We start from the raw sequence: 22,037 nt of genomic DNA on the forward strand, positions 1-22,037 counted from the left end.
ACCGAAATCTACTGAAGATGTAACAACCAGACAATGTACACGTTTATGTTTGAAACCGAAATCTACTGAAGATGTAACAAAGCCCAGTTTGTCTTTGTTCTAGATTGAATAACTGAAAATGAAATGTTAGAATTAGAAAAAGAAATAAATGCTATCCCATTAAACAGCTACAGTGTGTATGTTTTTGTTTTTAATATCCCTTTTGCCTAGCCTGAAATGTAATTGATCTTGCGCCTTCAGCCTAGCCCAATTCCCCCATTAGAGTACCCCCGGGTTTCTTTCGCTTTGCAAATGATGAAATGACGGCGTGAATATATATATATATATAAAAAAAGATATATATATATATATGTTTATAGTGGTCATGCACTTAGCTTCATATCTCAACGAGATAGCTAGTTTACAGGCATGCCACTGAAACAGAGGAAACAAATAATTTATAAATGAACATAACAAGGTTAAAAATCCCAACTGGCAGGAGGCAGACCAGTTGGCTATATACAAAGCGTGGTCGAGGATTTTAACTCGGGACAACCGAGAAACAAATCCAGCTAGTGGCAAGGGCAGGCCTTGAACCGGTGACCTCCGGATTACAACACCAGCGCCCTAAACCACTCGGCCACGCTTGCCTCCCATTGTGACTTGCCTCCCATTGTGAATATGTGACTTTTGTAGCTTTAATAAATGAGGGGATTGTTTGATTCGGTGACCAAATACTGGGGAGTCCTGCATCTTACGACAATATAGATTTATTAAATCACTAATTCGTTACAATAAATCATTCTTAGTAAATGATACGTCGAACACAAACGAACTGTTTGTTTGTCTGCTTAGTCACAGCGCATTTTGGACTACTAAGTTTAGTTTCGATAATTTTGATATGCTTCCTCTTAAAAATGCTAAAAAGCCTTAAATCCAACAATGATCATCAATTCAAAAAACATTTCCTTAATGGAACACATTACTACAGTTATATTAATTAAATGCAAATAATTAAATTTTGGGGACTACTAAAACTAATTAAGAAAAACATTTTGTGTCAAATCAAACGTGCTATCAAACGACGTAAACAACCAGATATACTCAGAATAAAAAAAAATTGCGAAAAAAAAAAACATCAGATGTTGGTTAAAGTTATGCAAAAGTCCCTTTTTTATCAATTTGACAAGTCACCGGCTTACGTTTCAAACAAACAAACGAACTGTTTGTTTGTCTGCTTAGTCACAGCGCATTTTGGACTGCTAAGTTTAGTTTCGATAATTTTGATATGCTTCCTCTTAAAAATGCTAAAAAAGCCTGTAATTCAACATTGATTATCAATTAAAAAAACCTTTTCCTTGATGAATTATATTAATTAAATGCAAATAATTAAACTTTGGGGAAAAATAAGACTAATTAGGAAAAACATTGTTCGTCGAGTCAAACGTGCTTTCAAACGAAGTAAACAACCAGATTTATAAAAATAAAAATATGCGAAAAATAAAACATCAGATGTTGTTAATATCACGAAATCCTAAACACTAACTGATGTGGCTAAGTCATACGATCAACTTATTTTAACTCTCCGGCGACATCGTGCAAAAAGGCTGTAGAAACAGCCCATCGCATATGCACATCAAATCACAATTCTTTTCAAGTTGCGACATGTTAACACTCGATATCGTCAGTTTATAGACAAGTGGACGAGCATGTGCAGTTAGAGTTTGATTAAGTCATGTACGCTGGTTATAATCGGCTGCAGCCTCATCAGTGATGTCGGATAAGTCGGTCGCGGACATTTCCGGCTCAGTTAATTCCCTGTGCAATTTCCTGGCTTCGTGCCATTTTTTGACGCATCTGATAGCCACCATTACAAACACGATCAAAGGAATGTAGGCCAAAACATACACGAACACTTTCAGAGCCAACCTGGTGCTATCGGACTTGGTCGAGTCGACTGGTGAACTGAAGATGGCGATGAGTGACAGCGTTGCTAACAGGGCTACGTCTGACATGTTGATCCATTCGTAGCTTTCCTCGTCCTCTTTGACATCCGCGGATTCCTTGTAAGGCCTCAAGAACGCAACCGTGAGGAGGATCAAGACACAGACGCTCTGCAGCAGGGCTCCCTTTATGGGACTTGAAGGCATGAAAGTGGCAATGATCAGGATAACAAATCGACAGAGGAAGTAGAAAGCTGCACACCAGCGAAACTTGTCCTTGAAACAGTTTTGGAGGGCATCAAATATTGGCTTCCAACGATTGAGATTCACCACCGGAAACAGGCGACGAGTGAGGGAAGGTCGAAACAGAAGAATTAGTGGGAATGGCAACACCACGACCAAAATGTACAGGATCGCCAAGATTCCGTACGCAATATGCTTTCCAGTGAAGAAATCAATGCTACCGTTTGCGTACACCACGATCTTTGATCCGACTGCAGCGGGATGCAGTATGCGCAGAGAGATTCGGGTGATGTCGGTGTAGCAGAGGACAAAAATGGTACAGAAAGCGCGGAATGGGGCGGCTCTGACTTTTTTGCTAAACCACCAGTTGGGATGATTACTTACGGCTCTGGCTAAGCAAATAACCAACACCAAAACGTACGTAGGCAGGGCGTACATTATCGCTAACTTATCTGCATCGTCCAAGCCTGCAGCAAAACAAATACCACCTCCGCCTGTTTTGAACTGAAAGTTGGCAAGGCCGATGACAAACTCGATAAAAGGGTCGAATGTAAAGCCGTCGGGAGTTATCACCTTCATGACTTGGTAGGAATACAACCAAGCGTTCAGATATCCGGTGAAGAAATCGAGATCGATGAGCATGACTCCCATGACCACGAGAAGGAGGATAAAGCCGTACAAGAGAAGCAGGAACAAGTGCCAGTTAGAGCAAGTGCTTGAACAACTTTCTCCTCCAAACAACACGCTGTAATTCGCCTTACAGTTTCCGCAAAGCAAGCTTTTCTGATCTCGGTCGTTATTGCAAACGTTGTTGGGAACGTACTTATGCTCGATCGCGTTTCGGTCCGTAAAGTTACAGTATCCAGTTGGGCAAAAATGAGTGACAAATTTGCCATTGACCGATCCTGCCCAGTAGCCTTGTTGAAGATAAAATGTTTTTCCATCTGCCTTGCACCTTCTGATACCATCATTTGTGGAATCCATGCAAACACATATTTTATTCCTGGGCATAAACCCGGGATTGCATTGTTTTAATGAAAGGTCAGTTATCGTTTCTGTTAATACCTGTCTTCCCAGGTAGCTTATTTCTACCGAAAATTTCTCGCCTGCTTTTCCAGCCAATTTTAGATACGAAATGCTTCCGTTTGCAATGAACAAAGGCGAAGGGGTGTAAAGTTCGACTGACGATGATTTCGGCTGTGGAATAATTTTAACAACGACAACACCAACAACGGAATTGCCGATCTCGTCAAGTAATTCAACTGAGGCATTAAAAACCTCGCTTGGGGCAACTTTCCAGTCGGCAGAATTATACTCTATGTCTACCGGGTCAGTGGCGACTTCCTTCCTCCGGGAGATTCTTACCCCATTTGCGTCTCTGAATTCGACGAATTTCCAACGCAATACGGAGTTGTTTTGACGTGGTTCCCCAGCTTGCCGACAGTTCTTTAACGTCGTGGCGTACACTGCATTCCCTGCAGCATAATACGGCGCTTTGTTGCCTTGAAAGACAACCTTTGTTTTCCAGTCATCATAATCCACAGATGAATCCGAGTATCCAAAGAAGCAGACGTGAGTGTTTTTGCCAGTTGCATTGAAACCAACCAGAGGCGGTCCAGGGGCGTAGATATACAAAGCTCCACCTTTGTCCTCACACTCGTTTCCTTGGAAAAGAAGATAGGAATCTTCGTTGAAAATGATTCTTGAACGTCCATACATGGCCAACGCACCCCCTCTGAATCCTCGGTTATTAATAAAGTGTAGGTTGCCGTGTATTTCCATTGTAGAGCCATCTAAGGCTGCGGCAGACTTAGTGTTGTTGACAAAAGTCACGTTTCCGCGGAATATCAAAGGCACTTCGACGCTGTAAAGTGCGCCTTCTCCAATTGTCACGAGGTCCTCCATTCGGATGACTTGATTTCTTAGAAACGATGAGTCGTTGAAGCTGATATGATACGGAACTTCAGGTCCGATTTGGTCTTCGTTTTGATTTGACAGAAAAACTCCAATGGCGGCTCCAACGGTTCCAGTGTTGTCAAACCAGTGGCACTGAGTAAAAAAGAACTGAGTTACATCTTTTTGATCAATAATACCGGGGATTGTCGTTCCGTAAATAGAAGTACCACCTCCCCAAATCCCCGTGTTGTTCACGAACGAGCAGTTGTTTATGGTGAATGTATTTATACGACGCCCGTCCTCTTCAATAAGGTTGCCTATTCGAGCCCCTCCACCGGCGAGAAATCCACTGTTCCTTTCAAATGTTGAGTGTTCCATCGTGAAAATATTGTCTCCTGTTCTTTCTTTCATCTCCAGCATAAGGCCTCCTCCCCATTGTGCACGGTTACTTTCGAAAACACACGATTCTATACCAATGGTGCAACCACTTGCATTCGATCGAAAGTATATCGCCAATCCACCCCCACGACTGAACGGAAGTTCTGGCGTGTCGACAAAGTCACGCTCGTGGCTTCCATTAAGCCACACGGCTTCGTTTCTGAGAAAACGGCAATTCCGGAAAATGTACCTGTTATTATGCTGGAATGAGTCGTGCTTACTTGGAGTTACATTGACGGTGTTATGGCCATAAGGATCTAAAGCCAAATAAACACCACCTCCCGAATACACATAGTCTATGCTTTGGTTTGAAAGGCCTTTAGAAGCTGAACTTGTATTCGAGAATGTTGTGTTACTATAGAGAGCGACATTGTCAGCAAACACGCTATTTGTAAAATTGATCAAGCCGCCACAATCATAACAATTCAAACCAAGGCCTGGGGAGAACGAAATCTCGACATTAGTGAGTCGTATGTTCCTGCAGTATCGAAAATCCAAAGCAGCTCTAAAATTGACTCCATCTAAGCCGCGGTAAGGCTTCTTTGCATTAACGGAGCTTCGATGCCATCCACCACACTTGTGCAACTTGATTCCCTCGAAGAATATATTGTCGCTCAGGATAAATGAAAGGCTTACGTTCGTCTCGCATGTGACTTCTACATCCTCTGGATTTAAACGCTCTCCTACCAGACCAAAGTTTACCACATTTGTAAAACTGTAGCTGTTTTTCATCGAGTAATTGCCCTTTGCTGCTGATATTTGTGTCCAGTTTGCCCCGTTTTGGCGTGCAAGCGAGATGGCGAAATCCAGCGACAAGCACGGCTGACTCGAATTTCCACAACCTTTAGAGTCCCTGCCGTTTGGTGAAATGAAAATAGTTGTCATCCTTCCCAGAGCAACGGAACTCTGGTAAATTAAAAGCATGAGGAACGCGAATCGTAAGATAAAAGAAGCCATCTTCATGTGTTATTCGCAGCACGATACGTAAAACAAGCGTGCGATGTCGCTTTGTCAGATTCTCGGAAATATTGCACCAACATTAACCGATCAGCATGGGTGGTTCGCGTCACGCAATTTCTGTCACGCATTTTATTTTCGCAAGTTTTTGGTTTCGAGACTTACAAACATATTTGAATAATATTTTGATAGTGGCTAAACAAACGTATATTAACTTTAAAGAGGAGTCGCAAAAACGTTATCGCGTTAAATATATTATTGCTTTGCATCATGTTGGAACGGATGGAAATCTGTCAGACGTGCGACCAACCATGGAATTGTGTGTAGCATAACAAACATTTTTGTCAGTCAGTATTTCAGCTGACCAAAAAGGGTATTTTACCATATGGAGAAAAAAAAAACAGAAAACAAAACATTCCGCCGCAACACACACCAGCTTACCGAAAAATTAAAAAGAAAATGAAGGTTACAAATCGGGTCACGCTAACGCTATTTGGGATATCTGTCAATCCTCGAGAACTTATCACATCGCCAATATTAAAATCTTATTATTTTACTAGCTCCGTGAGCTGTCAAGATAAAACGAATCCAGTGCTCTGATTGGCTACCCGAGCGGTCAAGATGGAGCCATCTTGACCGCTCGGGATCGCCCGCTGTGTTCCCGCAAGCGAAAAAACTTTTCAGTTCCGTCGTCGCTACTTCAAAAAGCTTTTTAGTCGTAAATTTGAGCTATGAAAGTATTTTCCCAAACAACACAAGTATTTTCTGTCGGTTTCTAGCGAAATGGAGTCCGATAACAAAGAAATAGGTATTGAAGTGAAATAATGAGAACAAGCAAATTAATCAACAAATGCTAACGAGTTTCGTAAATTTTATTTTCCATAACAACCACCTAATACAAAAATTAAAACCCAAAGCGACTTGAAGACATGTTATCGGTTTTTTTTCGGCGGAAAAGGGAGAAAAGTCAGTGACATACCTGAAGAATAAAGACTTCGGCAAACTAGTCGTTTGTGTAAAATCTTCAAAATGGAAGAAAGCGGACGGCACGGCGAACCAGGCACTGAAATCTTTTAAAACATCTTTTCTCCGAAGCCTCTAACGCTCACGTCGAATAAGGTCGGGTCGAACATTTATATCAATGATGTAGGAAAGTTTAAGCTTTTCCCGTGAAGTGGTAAGTCCCAAACAATTTCAACAATCACAATTTCAATATTCAGCTCTTGTCAGGGCAGGTTTGCACCACAAAAGCGCCAGAAGCGAGCAAATACTCTTCAAAACGTCCAATAATCAAAAGCTGGCGGCCAGATGGAATGGACATTCTTGTTTTAAGGCTTCAAACTCAACCATTAATCTCGTTACCAGATCTCGCAGGCGAAGCGGAAGGCGAGATCTGGTCAAATCTGATTTGTACCACGTGATTGGAATCAGGAATGTGGCAGGCGATTCCATTGCGCATGCCCTAGACAATTTTATGAAAATGGCAATAAAATAAATAACCAATCCTCCCGGGGGGGGGGGGGGTACTCCCTATAATGGCCTATACGGGGAGGCACCGCCCGAAAGGGGCACCTTTTTCAGGCTTCAGGTATACAAAAGGGTAGGGATTTCACGAGTTTAGGTATATGAAATGGTGTGGAAGTCTGTCATTTAGGTTTATAAAACGGCCTTTTATTAAAATATTTCGAACAGACGCAATTTCTGCCTGTATTATTTTATTAAGCGCTACACGAAAATGACAAGAAAAAGTCCTGTTTTAAGTCCACGCCACGTCTTTTAGGTATATGAAAGGGGTACCTTTTTTCAGTTAAAGGTATACGAAAGGGGTACAATTTCTGTCAAAATGGTATATAAAAGGGTAAGGGGTTAGAACTCGGGGCGGAGCCTGCCTGCCTGTATTATTTTATTAAGCGCTACACGAAAATGACAAGAAAAAGTCCTGTTTTAAGTCCACGCCACGTCTTTCAGGTATATGAAAGGGGTACCTTTTTTCAGTTAAAGGTATACGAAAGGGGTACAATTTCTGTCAAAATGGTATATAAAAGGGTAAGGGGTTAGAACTCGGGGCGGAGCCTCCCCGTATAAAAAATTTTTGAGTACCCCCCTCCCCCCGGGGGGCCAATCCTCAACTATATGAATAACGAATGCTTTACCATTCTCGTCTTTCCTGGAATAATATCTAGCAGAGTATTTTACTAAGCAAAAGGCAATCATGAACTAGATTTCTCCTCCTCCTGTCTAGATTTTATGCAAATTTGATCCGGTCACGTAATCAAACGTAAATATTCTTACGGCAGATTCTCCGTTTTTAAACATCGTTATTCGTTTGAAATAGCTTTATAATGCTACAAAGAACTAAAACGAAATCTTCTTGTCTTTTGAGGCCGGCTGTAAACAACGAAACGTCCCAAAAATGAATATATTATGATTGCGTACATGATCTATAACTGGCTTCCTTTTCAGTACTCGAAAAAAGTCAAATAATAAATCCTTTATTGACCAAGCTTGTTCGGTCAAGATGGCAGGATATTGGCCTCGTTCTTTTTTTGCGAAAAAATAACTTGGCAAAAAAATAACTTGGCCAATATCCTGTCATCTTGACCTCACGCTTGGTCAATAACCCATATACATCGCCTGGTACCCGGGGGGGTACTCCTTGGAATTTTTGGTGGGGGTGTGCCGCCCGCATTTCCAAATCCAGACCCAATTTCAGACCAAAAAATGTCATTTTCCACACCCGTTTTCAGACCTGGACTCAAAAATCCATACCCGTTTTCAGACCTGACCTTGAAATGAACGCTGAACGGAAGTCAACGTAACAAGGATGAATAGGTAAAATTTAGCTGAAATGATATATTTTATCTATTTCTCTTTGTCTCTCACCAGTTACTCGCTCCAGTTGCTGGGAAGAAAAATAAGTTTATAAGCTTTTGTGAACGTTCCCCAGATAACCATACCCAATTTCAGACCAAAATTTTCAAAATCTATACCCGTTTTCAGACCAAAACGGCTCAAAAACCATACCCTTTGGGGCGGCACATACCTATATACCTTATATAGGGGAGTACCCCCCCCGGGGGCCTGGTATAACATAATAGCGAAAATGCTTGTAAAACAAATGAATGCCAGCAGACAAGGGAGTGATACTCGCTTACGCGAAAAACGATACAATATTTAATATATTTAGTATTTGATCATGAGCTAAGCCGGTTGGTGGAAATTTAATTAAAGCTACTTTATATCTACACAGTGGGATTATTAGCATTTGATGATGGGGTCATGTCCGGCACTAAAATAATGGTTTGTGAATATTGAAAGAAAATATTGAAACTTTTAATATTCACATAAATAGATTTTAAAAAATCTATTTACCGTGAAGTAAAACATAACTGAAAGCGGCACTATTAAAACGAGAGTCAAACTATTACATTAAGATTTCCGAGGTGCAGACCTGTGGGACAGACTTGCCATCTAAAAATATGAAATTTTAACGCTGCGGCAGATAAACTCCTTGAAAACAAACGCTTTATGACCTCTGTGGCAATGTTATTATCCCACGCACAGTTAACGTAAATATCTTGTTTCGACCTATCGAGCTAGGGGTGGGAGGGAGGGGGGAAGAGTTTACAAGTATCGATTTTCCGTTCAGCGCTCAACAATTCTACCGGTCTGGAGGACTAAACAAATCTTATCGTCGTCATAAAAAGCTTAAAGAGTCACAACTAAAAATGTTTTTTCTTAAGGGGAGAAAAGAAAGGTTTAAAACATTTTAGCAGGACCATCCCATCTACGCCTAGTGTAAAGAGCAGTCTCCCCCTTCTCTGAGCTAGACACAAATTCTAAGAACTCATTAGCATATTAGCTTATGAAAACATCCATTGCAAAGGCGGAAATGATGTGGTCTTGCATATTTCGTTCAATATTGTTCCTCTCTTTGCTGTACCTGCCATCACCAGCTGCATGGAGGAAGCACATTTACCTTTCTCCAAGCGGCAGTGACACGCAAAGCTGTGGAGATCGGGCCAAGCCGTGCAAATCACTGGATACAGCTTTCGCTATCGTTTTAGCTGGAACTGGCGGCGCCAACTCAACACTGGTATCAGCAGCCAAAGGAAATTATACGTTGACAAAAACCTTCGATTTCACCAACGTGGACACTTTTGCTTTGGTTGGAGAGGGTTCAAGATCAGACGAGGTAAGAATAACTTGCGAGCCAAACGTAAGCCTGTCGTTTGTGTTTTGCCAAAATATTGCTCTCGAAGGATTCATGTTACAAAGATGCGGCGGATGGCGCGAGAGTACGGTAGGAATTAACAAGTCTGCTCATGCTGGCCAGAGACATCAGGGTGTAAAGTTTAAGACCGCTTTGGATTTTCGATATTGTCGAAATGCGCGATTCACAAATATCGAGATATCATCTTCTCCGGGGCTTGGTGTAAATTTCTTTGATGTTGGAGGCGTTGTGAATTTTACTGATTGCGTGTTGGCAGACAACAAGGCACTAGATTCCAACAAGAGTTCAAATGGGTCGTTAGAAGGTTTTATTAAAGAAGGCTTCGTACATTCAGGAGGCGGAATTTATATGATCCTCAACCAGTATGGCGACAACATTGTTAATGTCACGCCAAGTCAACACGACTCATTCCAGCACAACAACACCTACCTCTTTAGAGATTGCCATTTTTTCAGAAATGAGGCTATCGGTTGGAATATAAGCCATAAACACGATATTATTGACGATCCCGGTCCTTCACAATTCAGTCGAGGGGGTGGATTAGCAATTTATTTTCGAGGAAATGCCAGTAACTGTACCACTGAAGTCGAGTCTTGTGTATTTCTCGGCAATCGCGCGATTTGGGGAGGAGGTCTTCAAGTTGAAGCCAGAGATGAAGTAAAAAATAATCATTTTGTTATCAAGAATACTTCGTTTCACGACAATACCGGAGTTCTGGCTGGGGGAGGTGTTCGGATGGGCAATTTACTTCGAAGAGGTTCAGGCGACCCCCTGAATACATTTACCTTTGATAACAACTGTGCATTTGTAAAGAACTCGGCCATCTGGGGTGGTGGTATATCGTTGTATGCAACGTCGGTACTGTGTCGGGCAAACTGTGCAAAGCACAAAACTCAATTCATATTTAATCGCTGTACTTGGTTTGACAATAACGGGACAGTGGGCGCCGCATTAGCAGCTATGCTTGCTAATCAAAATGATGTTCAAATTGGACCGGAAATGCCATTCACAATTAGCTTCAAAGACTGTTCATTTTCACGGAATCAAGTCGTCAAGTTAGATGAAGGTGTTACGATAGGAGAAGGCGCGTTATTCAGTGACCAAGTACCACTAATATTTCTGGGAAATACTTCGTTTAAAGAGAACACAAACACTGCCTTGTCCTTAGATGGGTCAACTATAGAGATAGTCAATCAGATGGAGTTCATTAATAACAAGGGCTACAAAGGAGGAGCTGTGGCGATGCGTGGGCTTTCCAGAATAATTTTCCACAAGAATTCTAAGTTACTTTTTAAGGCAAACTCATGTGAGCACATAGGAGGAGCACTGTTCATTGAAGCTGTTGGATCTCCTCTGGTTGATTTCAATGCAACTGGTGTCGACACACACGAATGCTTCTTTGGATACACGGATGACAAAGCTGACTTTAAGAACTGGAAAACATCTGTCATCTTTCAAGGCAACAGGGCAGTCGATGATGGCAAGGGAAACTCGGTATACGCTTCGACACTCAAGAACTGTCGACGACCCGGCGAGTCTCGGCAACACAACACGGTGCTTCGCTGGGATTTCGTTCAGTTTGAAACCTTAGATGGGAACGTTACCTCGCGAGAAAAGCAAGTAGCAACTGATGCAATTAACATGATTTATGAAGCAGGAGACTGGGAAGTTGCACCAGGTGAAGATTTCGATGCGACAGTCAAATTGATTGACGAGATAGGCAACTCAGTCATTGGAATAGTCGATGTTGATATCAACTCTCATGCAAGCTCATCGCCAGTTAAGTTGGGCACTACTTCTTCCTTATTTCTTACCGATGGTCACATTTCCCATCTCAAATTGGCTGGAAAACCTGGCAGTTTGTTTACAGTAACCCTGCGCTATGTGGGTAGGCAGGTATTAGTGGATACAATCCCCAACATTTTGTTGCAGCATTGCCATGAAGGTTTCTTTTATGACGGCTCAAATTGTGTTTGTACGGACTCCAGAGACAAAGGTGTAGCACGGTGTAACTCGGACGGAAAGACTATTTACCTTAAACAGGGCTACTGGGCCGGCAAAGTTGACGGTAAATTCGTTACACACACGTGCCCCGCTGAGTACTGTAACTTCACAAAGCCCATATTTCCAGAAGTGTACCAGTACGTTCCTGGAGAAGTTTGCAAAGGTAACAGAAACCAGTCCAGCGTACTTTGTGGCGAGTGCAAACAAGGCTACAGTGTCCTGTTTGGAAACGAAAACTGCTCATCCAGCTGTACTGGTCAGTGGCTATGGATGAATATTGTCTACTTCATATTACTTTTTATAGTTTCGTGTTTCGTGTTGTTGGTCAATCCAAACCTATCAAGTGGGCATCTAAACGTCTGTTTGTATTCGTATCAAATTTTGAAGATACTTACTCCAGATGGGTTTAAATACGACCCTTTCATTGAGTTCCTGGCCGCCCTTTCTAACCTACAAGTTCATGTAGGACGTGGCATTTGTTTCGCAGCAGGTTTAAACAATGCGGACAAGTTGATAATAATGGCCTTATTTCCAATCGTCGAAATTGCTGTATTGAAACTTTTGACGTTGTTGAACCCCATTTGGATAAGGGCTTTGGAACGGCTCTATAATAAACTGCGACAAGACGAGTGTTGCCCAGATACTTGCTGCTGCAGGAATGCTTTTTTGACGTGGCTAAACAATTGCTGGGAGTCATTCAACGAACACGTGGGAAATGGCTTTGCTTATGCCTATTGTACTATCGTTGTCCTGTGCTACGTGGACATTACCCACATTGCACTGCAGCTCTTGCATCCTGTCAAAGTTGGGAGAAGGACCGTGTTGTTTGCAGACGGTAATATGGAATTCTTTGTTAATGGCTATCATATCGCATACGGAAGTGTTGCTATTGTGCTCATGGTGTTAGTCATTTGCTTTCCTGTCATACTTGTCTTTTATACTGGCTCAAACCCACATCTCGAAGCTTTGCGAGCCTGTTACAAAACTAAGTGTCAGTCTTTTGTCGCCTACTACCTTGGCTGTCGAGTCGTGCTCTTAGTGATAAGCACATATATGCCAGCCGGCCCTTTGAAAAGTGCTTTGCTACAATTCTTCTGTGTCCTTTTCCTGTTTATCATTGCGGTTGCAAGGCCATACAGAGAAGATGCAAATCAAGGTGGCAATGACCCACACGATCTCCAAGGAGTAGCAAATCAAGGGGGTATTGAAGCACAAGATGCCCAAAGAGCAGCGGGTCAAGGTGATATTGAAGAACTTCAAATAGAAGACAATCAAAATGCACGCGGCAATGAAGAAGAACAAGTGGCAGGTGGAGAAACTGTGAAATACCGGTGGATCAACGAGTCAGACGTGGTAATCTTATCGACTCTAGCCGCCATTGCAGTTTTAAGTTCCCCCGTTAGCAGCGATGTTTCCAAAAGTACTGCATATGGTCTAATATGGTTTGTAAGGATATTGGCATACGTACCTTTGGTGATGGCGTTTCTTCCGTATGTCATACGAGCCTTTCAATCGTGGCGCGAGGGAAGAGTTAATCATGTTCCTGAACAACAAGATGGAGCTGTACCAAGGCAACAAGGTCCACAATTGATCGACCGTGGGCCCCCACCGTGCGCCGAACACGGTGCACGAAATGAACGACGTGTGGAAACGGATGAGCGGACACCACTCTTGGCTGGCGCGCAGCAAGGTGCGCCAAACGAACTAGACCCACAGCTTAATCAGCGCATTCTACTGGCAGACGTACCCAATTACGAAACCCCATTCCATACAGCTCTAGAACAACTGGATGAACAGAACGAAAGACTGTGACTGCGTCAGAAAGCGTCATAGAATAGGTAACATCAACACATTCTTAGCTCACCATAAAACAATCGCACTACTCGTTGCAACCATTTTTCTTCTGGCTGGATGTCCTGCGATCTCATGGGTGTCCTCTGCATGCTGCTGTGAGGAATTGAAGCTTTTGCTCATTGGTCTCCAGTATACAATTTTGAATTAATAATCTTAGGATATGCACACAAGAATACTGGTGTTAATGATGTACTAAAAAGTAGAGGGCCTTCCGGATAGACGCTAAGAAGGTTTGTGCCTTGAGGATTGATGAGACAACATAAGTGTTTAACAAAGAACTTGATCGAAGCAGATCGATCGTAGCCGAACTTAGCTAAGCCCACGATTTGTTTACTGATTACGATAAACATTCCCTTTGGACCACACCAGCTAAAATGGTTAAACTTTAACTGTGTTTCTTCTTGTCGATACCTGCTACAAGCTCGCTGAACAGTCCAATTAACTTGCTCAATCCACCGTACGGAAAAAGATGGCGACTGGTACATTTATTCATACTTCTTAGCGCCATAAAACCATAAAAACGGTCATAACAAACGCCCAAAAAAGTTCTAAAACCTTCAGTCCTACCATGCGCAGTATTGATAGGACAGATACAAATTTCGCAAAATATGGCTTTCTATATGCCGAATGGCTGTGTTAGGCTCGCAAGGAATTGGGGTTCAATATACCGTCAACATCTTCTTTCTTACGGTGGATTTTGAGGGAACAATTAATGTCGCACACTGATTGGAAAGTGATAATTACACTACGTTGTTAGAATTACTTTTTTAAAAAATATGGATATGGATTTGTGTTTTTTTGTGCATCTCACACTGAATGGGTTAAAATACAATATCACGACATAGCTTTTAAACAAAAATCAAAAGAAAAATATTGACAAAATTTCTCGGTTTATCGGCACAAAACACCTGCACCATGGGGTATGAGAATAATACTCGATAAGCTTGTTTAGTCACTCGCCTTCGTCTCAAAATTTACAATCCCTTCTGGTGCTTTTCCAATATATTGCGTCATTTCGGTTGAGCCGATAAACCACAGAAATGCTATGGAGCATGTGTCCTGCGAGCAGAGTTCCCTTTGATCCTCCTCTTTCCCGACTTAAAGAAAGATCCAAGCAAAGCAACTCTGCTCGAGCTCGCAGGGTATGGAGCAAATAGAATGTGGTTCCTTTATCTCAAACGATTTTCTAATCGTTGCAAAATTATGTTTATTCTTTTTTTTACCGCACTGCAATCTGTTAGGTAGAAGTATGGCCCCACCATGTACCAATAGCACATCATCAAGTTTCCACGAGCTTCGTGACCAGTACTTTTTTTTTTATTTTGTTTAGCATGTTATCTGATTAAGGTTGACATTTTTAAACTTTGTATAGCTCATAAGACGTTATGTGGGTAAATAAATGATTGATTAATGATTGATGATAACACAAATGACTGACAACGACCTTGATTGGCATTTCAAGCATCATATTTGTCAAAGTTAAATCTTTTAGGTTTTATAACATTAAGAATGTACGTAGTGTTTAGGCCAAGTAAATTTTCATCTGTAATTTTGATCTGTTTCAATTAAACATTTTTTGTGAGTACAGGATTGCCAATTAAAAATTGATAGCGTCAAAATAAACTCTAAGAAGAATACAATCATTGTCCTTGTTTTGTTTTTGTTTTGTTTTTTGTTTTTTTTTAATTTTATTTTTGGAACATATACATATTTTTTATTCTCTTGATACGTAAACACAGCTCAAGACTAGCTGGGACCGTTTTTATGACAAATATGTATAATTTCTGACAACATTAGCAAAGTATATTCCTAAGAAAAACCTTTAAAATTCTTGTAGCTTGAGGCGCTCTTACAAAAATCTGTCGACAGTCTAAAGTCGTGATCCAAAAGGTGACTTCGTGACGTATGGATTGATGATGTCGCAATGATTTAAACGTGCAATGATCTAAAATGCGCATAAAACCGCGCGTCAAAGTCAAAAGGTTAAGAAGACGTCATTGTGTTCAAACTGCAGGGTAAAAAATATATAAGACTTTTGCTGTGCCAATTTTAAGTTTAGTGCTCTTAATTCACGAAAATAAAAATAATAACCTAAAATGCCGTGAGCTAGCCCATTTAAAAGAATCGTGGACGGCGAGGAAAGGAGGAGGAAGTGCAGGATCACGGAGTGTAGGAAAGAGAGGATGGACGGGGGGGGGGAGGGGGGGGGGGTTGGTAAGAAAGGATCCGTGGGATCAAAGTTGAACAACATATAAAGCTTGACGTGGGTGGCGGCGTCACGCTATTTAAATGAGATGCTTTTGACACGTATTTTTCTTACCGTTTAACCAACGTTTTGATAGTGAAAAAGTCTAAAAACAGAACAGAATATAATGTGTATAAACGTTGTTGTAAATGTTTGAGAAAACAAAAGTGGTTTGAAATCATAGCAAGAATCTGTTTAGCCTTGTCAAACATCAGTTTGAAAACTAGCAAACGATCGCGAGCAGTGGAGCCACAAGGGGGAGCAAACATACACAAATTCTACAAAAAAAATCCAACCTACTGCAGTTATAAAGATTCTAATATTACTTTCCTTATTTTTACAAGGGCAAGCGCAAGGAAAAAAAATATGACAAAAATAAAGCATGCTTATTATTTTCAGTAGTAATATTATCCTAAGGTTTTTGTTTTGACATGCTCAACCGAGACGGGTGGGAGGTGGCGTAGGAGAAGGGGAGGGGGGGGGGGGGGTGGAGTTTAAGCAATTCCCTGGTAGACTAGTCGCTTGGCCTACGCGGAAAGTGCTTATGGAAACGCAGGTTGTTGTGATCGTTTTTTTTTTTGTTCGTGAATAGAGTGTATTATCTTAAAATAAGCAGATCAATTCAACTCCACTAGGAAAAAAAATGGTCTACTTAAAACAATGTCAGAAGGTTCTAGTTTAAATAAACCCCCTACCGCCCCCCTTCCCCCGCCTCCACCTCCGCACTGATTTAACACGATTTATAAGAACTTGTTGGCAGACCATAAGTCTTTTCCTTTCATTTAACCGTGACGGTATCAACCGGACAACAGAATTAGAATGATGCGTTCTTGCATATTGCGTTCACTCTGTTTCCTTATTTCGATTTATTTTCCATCAAAAGCTGCATGGAATAATCAAATTTTCGTTTCTCCAAGAGGCAATGATTCGCAGAGCTGTGGAAATCGGGCCCGGCCGTGCAGGTCACTGGACGCAGCTTTCGCCATCGTCCTCGCTGGAACTGACGGCGCCAACTCAACCCTGATATCAGCAGCCAAAGGAAACTATACGTTGACAAAAAGCTTCAATTTCACCAACGTGGACACTTTTGCTTTGGTTGGAGAGGGTTCAAGATCAGACGAGGTAAGAATAATTTGTGAGCCAAGCGTGAGTCTGTCGTTTGTTCTTTGCCAAAACATTGCTCTCGAGGGATTCATGTTACAGAAATGTGGTGGATGGCGCGAGAGTACGGTAGAAATTAACAAGTCTTCTCATGCTGGACATCGTCACCAGGGTGTAAAGTTTAAGACCGCTTTGGATTTTCGATATTGTCGAAATGCGCGATTCACGAAGATCGATATATCGTCTTCTCCGGGGCTTGGTGTAAATTTCTTTAATGTTGGAGGTGTTGTGAATTTTACTGATTGTGTGTTGGCGGACAACAAGGCACTAGTTTCCAACAAGAGTTCAATTGGATCATTCAAAGGGTTTATCGAAGAAGGTTATGTGTATTCAGGGGGCGGAATTTATATGACTCTCAACCGATACGGCGACAATGTAGTAAATGTCACGCCAAGTCAACACGACTCATTCCAGCACAATAACACCTACATCTTTAGAAATTGCTATTTTCTCAGAAATGAAGCTATTGCTTGGAATATAAGCCATAAACACGATATTTTTGAAGATCCCGGTCCTTCCCAGTTTAGTCTAGGGGGAGGATTGGCAATTAATTTCCAAGGAAATGCCAGTAACTGTAACACTGAAATCGAGTCTTGCGTATTTCTCGGTAATCGCGCAATTTGGGGAGGAGGTCTTCAAGTTGAAGCCAAAGATGAAGTAAAAAATAATCATTTTGCAATCAAGAATACTTCGTTTCACGACAATACCGGAGTTCTGGCTGGGGGAGGTGTTCGGATGGGCAATTTACTTCGACGAGGTTCAGACGACCCCATGAATACATTTACCTTTGATAACAACTGTGCATTTGTAAACAACTCGGCCATCTGGGGTGGTGGTATATCGCTGTATGCAACGTCGGTACTGTGTCGGGAAAACTGTGCAAAGCACAAAACTCAATTCATCTTTAATCGTTGCACTTGGTTCGACAATAACGGGACAGTGGGCGCCGCATTAGCAGCTATGCTTGCTAATCAAAATGATGTTCAAATTGGACCGGAAATGCCATACACAATCAGATTCAAAGACTGTTCATTTTCACGGAACCAAGTCGTCAAGTTAGATGAAGGTGTTACGATAGGAGAAGGCGCGCTATTCAGTGACCAAGTACCACTTATATTTCTGGGAAATACTTTGTTTAAAAAGAACACGAACACTGCCTTGTCCTTAGATGGGTCAACTATAGAGCTATTCAATCAGGTGGAGTTCATTTCCAACAAGGGCTACAAAGGAGGAGCCGTGGCGATGCGTGGGCTCTCGAAAATAACTTTTCAGAAGAATTCGAAGTTACTTTTTTATAATAACTCGTGTGAGCTTAAAGGAGGAGCACTGTACATTCACACTGTTGGATCTCCTCTGGTGGATTTCAATGCAACTGGTGTCGACACACACGAATGCTTCTTTGGATACACGGATGACAAAGCTGACTTTAAGAACTGGAAAACATCTGTTATCTTTCAAGGCAACAGGGCAGTCGATGATGGTAAAGGAAACTCGGTATACTCCACGACACTTAGGAACTGTCGGCGACCGGGGGAGTCTCGGCAAAACAACACGGTCCTCCGCTGGGATTTCATCCATTTCAAAACCTTAGATGGGAACGTTACCTCGCGAGAGAGTGAAGTAGCAACAGATGCAATTAACATGATTTATGAAGCAGGAGACTGGGAAGTTGCACCAGGTGAAGATTTCGATGCGACAGTCAAATTGATTGACGAGATAGGCAACTCAGTCATTGGAATAGTCGATGTTGATATCAACTCTCATGTAAGCTCTTCGCCAGTTAAGTTGGACACTACTTCTTCCTTATTTCTTACCGATGGTCACATTTCCCATCTCAAATTGGCTGGAAAACCTGGCAGTTTGTTTACAGTAACCCTGCGCTATGTGGGTAGGCAGGTATTAGTGGATACAATCCCCAACATTTTGTTGCAGCATTGCCATGAAGGTTTCTTTTATGACGGCTCAAATTGTGTTTGTACGGACTCCAGAGACAAAGGTGTAGCACGGTGTAACTCGGACGGAAAGACTATTTACCTTAAACAGGGCTACTGGGCCGGAAAAGTTGACGGTAAATTTGTTACAAGCCCCTGCCCCGCTGAGTACTGTAACTTCACAAAGCCCATATTTCCAGAGGTGTACCAGTACGTTCCTGGAGAAGTTTGCAAAGATAACAGAGACCAGACTAGCATACTTTGTGGCGAGTGCAAACAAGGTTACAGTGTCTTGTTTGGAAACGAAAACTGCTCATCCAACTGTTCTGATAAGTTTCTGGGATGGATTCCTCTCTATCTTTTCGCTCTTTTAATTTTGACGGTGTTGGTTTTGTTATTCAATCCAAACCTTTCAAGTGGGCATCTAAACGCTTGTTTATATTCCTATCAAATTGTGAAGATATTAACTCCAGAGGGGTTTAATTACGACCCCTTCATTGAATTCTTGGCTGCTCTGTCTAACCTTCAAATTCATGTTGGAGTTGGAATTTGTCTTAAAGCTCGTTTAAACAATGCCGACAAGTTAATCGTAATGATATGCGTTGTTTTCGTTGAAGTTTTGATTTTGATAACTCTTACGAAGTGTGAAAGAGTTCAATCCATTTTGAAAAAATTTTTGAAAAGCATCTATAAGAAACTGAAACATAGCCAGTGTTGTCCATGTCCGGGTACTATTAGAAGATGCGGGAAAGCATTCAAGAGAAACGTGAAAGATGGCTTTGCCTATGCCTACTGTACCATCTTCGTTCTGTGTTATGTTGATGTTGCCCACGTTTCACTGCAGCTCTTGCATCGTGTCGAAGTTGGGGGAAAGAAGGTGTTGTTTGTAGACGGTAATATGGAGTGGTTTAATGGTCTTCACAGAGCATACGGGAGTATTGCTATCGTTCTTATGGTGTTTGTTATTTGCTTTCCATTCATTCTTGCCTTTTATACTGACTCAAACCCACATCTCAAAGCTTTACGAGCCTGTTATAAAACTGGCCGTCGCCGTCGTTATTTTCTCGCTTACTACCTTGGATGTCGTGTCGTGCTTCTTCTGATTAGCACATACGTGCCAGCTGGCCCTTTGAAAAGTGCCTTGCTACAATTCTTCTGTATTCTTTTTCTGTTTATCATTGCGGTTTCAAGGCCATACAAAGAAGAAGCAAATCAAGGTGCCGACCAAGAAGCGGAAGCTCAACGAGTAGCAAATCAAGGTGGTAATGAGCCACAAGATGCCCAAAGAGAAGCAGATCAAGGTGGCAGCGGAGAAGCTCAGCGAGAAGCCAATCAAGATGTACGCAGCAATGAAGAAGAAGAAGTGGCAGGAGAAACTGCGAAATACCCCTGGATCAACGAGTCAGACGTGGTAATCTTAACGACTCTAGGCGCCATTGCAGTTCTAAGTTCCCCCATCAGCAGCGATGTTTCCAAAAGTACAGGATATGGTCTAATGTGGTTTGTAAGGATTTTGGCATATGTACCTTTGGTTATGGCAGTACTTCCATATGCTATAGCGTGGCGCAACAGAAGAGTTAATCGTGTTCCTGAAGGAACACGACGTACCAGAACAAACGTACCAGATCCACGGCAACAAAGCGAGCGTACACCGCCATTAGGCCAACATGGTGTACCAAACGAACCACATGTGGATTCGGATGAGCGGACACCACTCTTGGCTGGCGCGCAGCAAGGTGCACCACGAGCATTCCAACCGTGGCGCAAGGGAAGAGTTAATCATGTTCCTGAAGCTGTACCAAATGTAGCAGGTCCACAATTGATCGAGCGTGGGCCTCCATTAGGTGAACACAGTGCACGAAATGAACGTGAGGAATCCGATGAATGGACACCACTCTTGGCTGGCGCGCAGCAAGGTGCGCCAAACGAACAAGACCCACAGTTAAACCAGCGCATTCCACTGGCAGACGTACACAATTACGAAACCACATTCCATACGAGAAAAACTAGATGAACAGGACGATAGATATGTCACGGCGCCGGAAAGCGCATAGTATAGATTACATCAGGATCCTTAGCTCAACTTAAAACAATCGCAACACTCGTTGCAACCATTTTTCTTCTGGTTGGATGTCCTGCGATCTCATGGGTGTCCTCTGCATGCTGCTGTGAGGAATTGAAGCTTTTGCTCATTGGTCTCCAGTATACAATTTTGATTAATAATCTTAGGATGTGCACACAAGAATACTGGTGTTGATGATGTACTTAAAAGTAGAGGGCCTTCCGGGTAGTCGCTAAGAAGGTTTGTGCCTTGAGGATTGATGAGACAACAGAAGTGTTTGACAAAGAACTCGATCGAGGCAGATCGATCGTAGCCGAACGTAGCTGAACCCACGATTTGTTTACTGATGACGATAAACATTCCCTTTGGACTACACCAGCTAAAATGTGTATATGACATGAAAAATATTTTTTGTTTTTTTTAAGGCCTTTGATAAAATGGTTTTTTTTTTTTAAATTTTTTTTTTTTAACTTTTTTATTACTGAGTTTCTTCTTGTCGATACCTGCTACAAGCTCGCTGAACAGTCTAATTAACTTGCTCAATCCACCGTACGGAAAAAGATGGCGACTGGTACATTTATTCATACTTCTTAGCGCCATAAAAGCATAAAAACGGTCAGAAAAACGCACAAAAAAGTTCTAAAACGTTCAGTCCTAGCATGCGCAGTATTGGTAGGACAGATACAAATTTCGCAAAATATGGCTTTCTATATGCCGAATGGCTGTGTTAGGCTTGCAAGGTATTGGGGTTCAATACACCGTCACCATCTTCTTTCTTACGGTGGATTTTGAGGGAACACTTAATGTCGCACACTGATTGGAAAGCGATAATTATACTTCGTTGTTAAATGTAGAATTACTTTTTTAAAAAAGCAGAGCCGATCCGTTTATTATTCGTTAGGGTTTTTGGTGCATCTCACACTGAATGGGTTAGAATACAATATCACGACATAGCTTTTAAACAAAAATCAAAAGAAAAATATTGACAAAATTTCTTGGTTTATCGGCAGAAAACACCTGCACCATGGGGTATGAGAATAATACTTGAAAAGCTTGTTTAGTCACTTGCCGTCGTCTCAAGATTAACAAT

At 41.8% G+C, this 22,037-nt stretch overlaps 3 protein-coding genes across 3 annotated transcripts; 2 read left to right on the plus strand and 1 right to left on the minus strand.

Moving 5' to 3' along the window:
- Positions 1-731: 731 nt before the first annotated feature.
- On the minus strand, positions 732-5,462 carry LOC144653431 (uncharacterized). The gene has a single exon (XM_078513419.1). It carries the CDS (start codon positions 5,460-5,462, stop codon positions 1,713-1,715), a length of 3,750 nt encoding a protein of 1,249 aa, XP_078369545.1. The 3' UTR covers positions 732-1,712.
- Positions 5,463-9,224: 3,762 nt separating this feature from the next.
- Positions 9,225-15,187, plus strand: LOC144653432 (uncharacterized). Its single transcript, XM_078513420.1, has one exon. The coding sequence runs from the start codon at positions 9,322-9,324 to the stop codon at positions 13,504-13,506; it is 4,185 nt and encodes a 1,394-aa protein (XP_078369546.1). The 5' UTR covers positions 9,225-9,321; the 3' UTR covers positions 13,507-15,187.
- Positions 15,188-16,448: 1,261 nt separating this feature from the next.
- Positions 16,449-21,372, plus strand: LOC144653433 (uncharacterized). Its single transcript, XM_078513421.1, has 2 exons — positions 16,449-20,621; positions 20,802-21,372. Exons 1-2 carry the CDS (start codon positions 16,613-16,615, stop codon positions 20,897-20,899), a joined length of 4,107 nt encoding a protein of 1,368 aa, XP_078369547.1. The 5' UTR covers positions 16,449-16,612; the 3' UTR covers positions 20,900-21,372.
- The last annotated feature ends 665 nt before the right edge of the window (positions 21,373-22,037 follow it).

Source organism: Oculina patagonica, chromosome 5 (assembly GCF_052425735.1).
Source record: "Oculina patagonica isolate OP01 chromosome 5, crgOcupat, whole genome shotgun sequence".
In the NCBI taxonomy this organism is placed as follows: domain Eukaryota; kingdom Metazoa; phylum Cnidaria; class Anthozoa; order Scleractinia; family Oculinidae; genus Oculina; species Oculina patagonica.

Excerpts from the sequence above, each read along its gene's own strand:
- LOC144653431 (XM_078513419.1), bottom strand. The coding sequence starts at position 5,462 with ATGAAGATGGCTTCTTTTATCTTACGATTCGCGTTCCTCATGCTTTTA.
- LOC144653432 (XM_078513420.1), top strand. The coding sequence starts at position 9,322 with ATGAAAACATCCATTGCAAAGGCGGAAATGATGTGGTCTTGCATATTT.
- LOC144653433 (XM_078513421.1), top strand. The coding sequence starts at position 16,613 with ATGATGCGTTCTTGCATATTGCGTTCACTCTGTTTCCTTATTTCGATT. Across the intron at positions 20,622-20,801 it reads CTTGGCTGGCGCGCAGCAAG|GTGCGCCAAACGAACAAGAC; the intron begins GTGCACCACGAG and ends GCGCGCAGCAAG.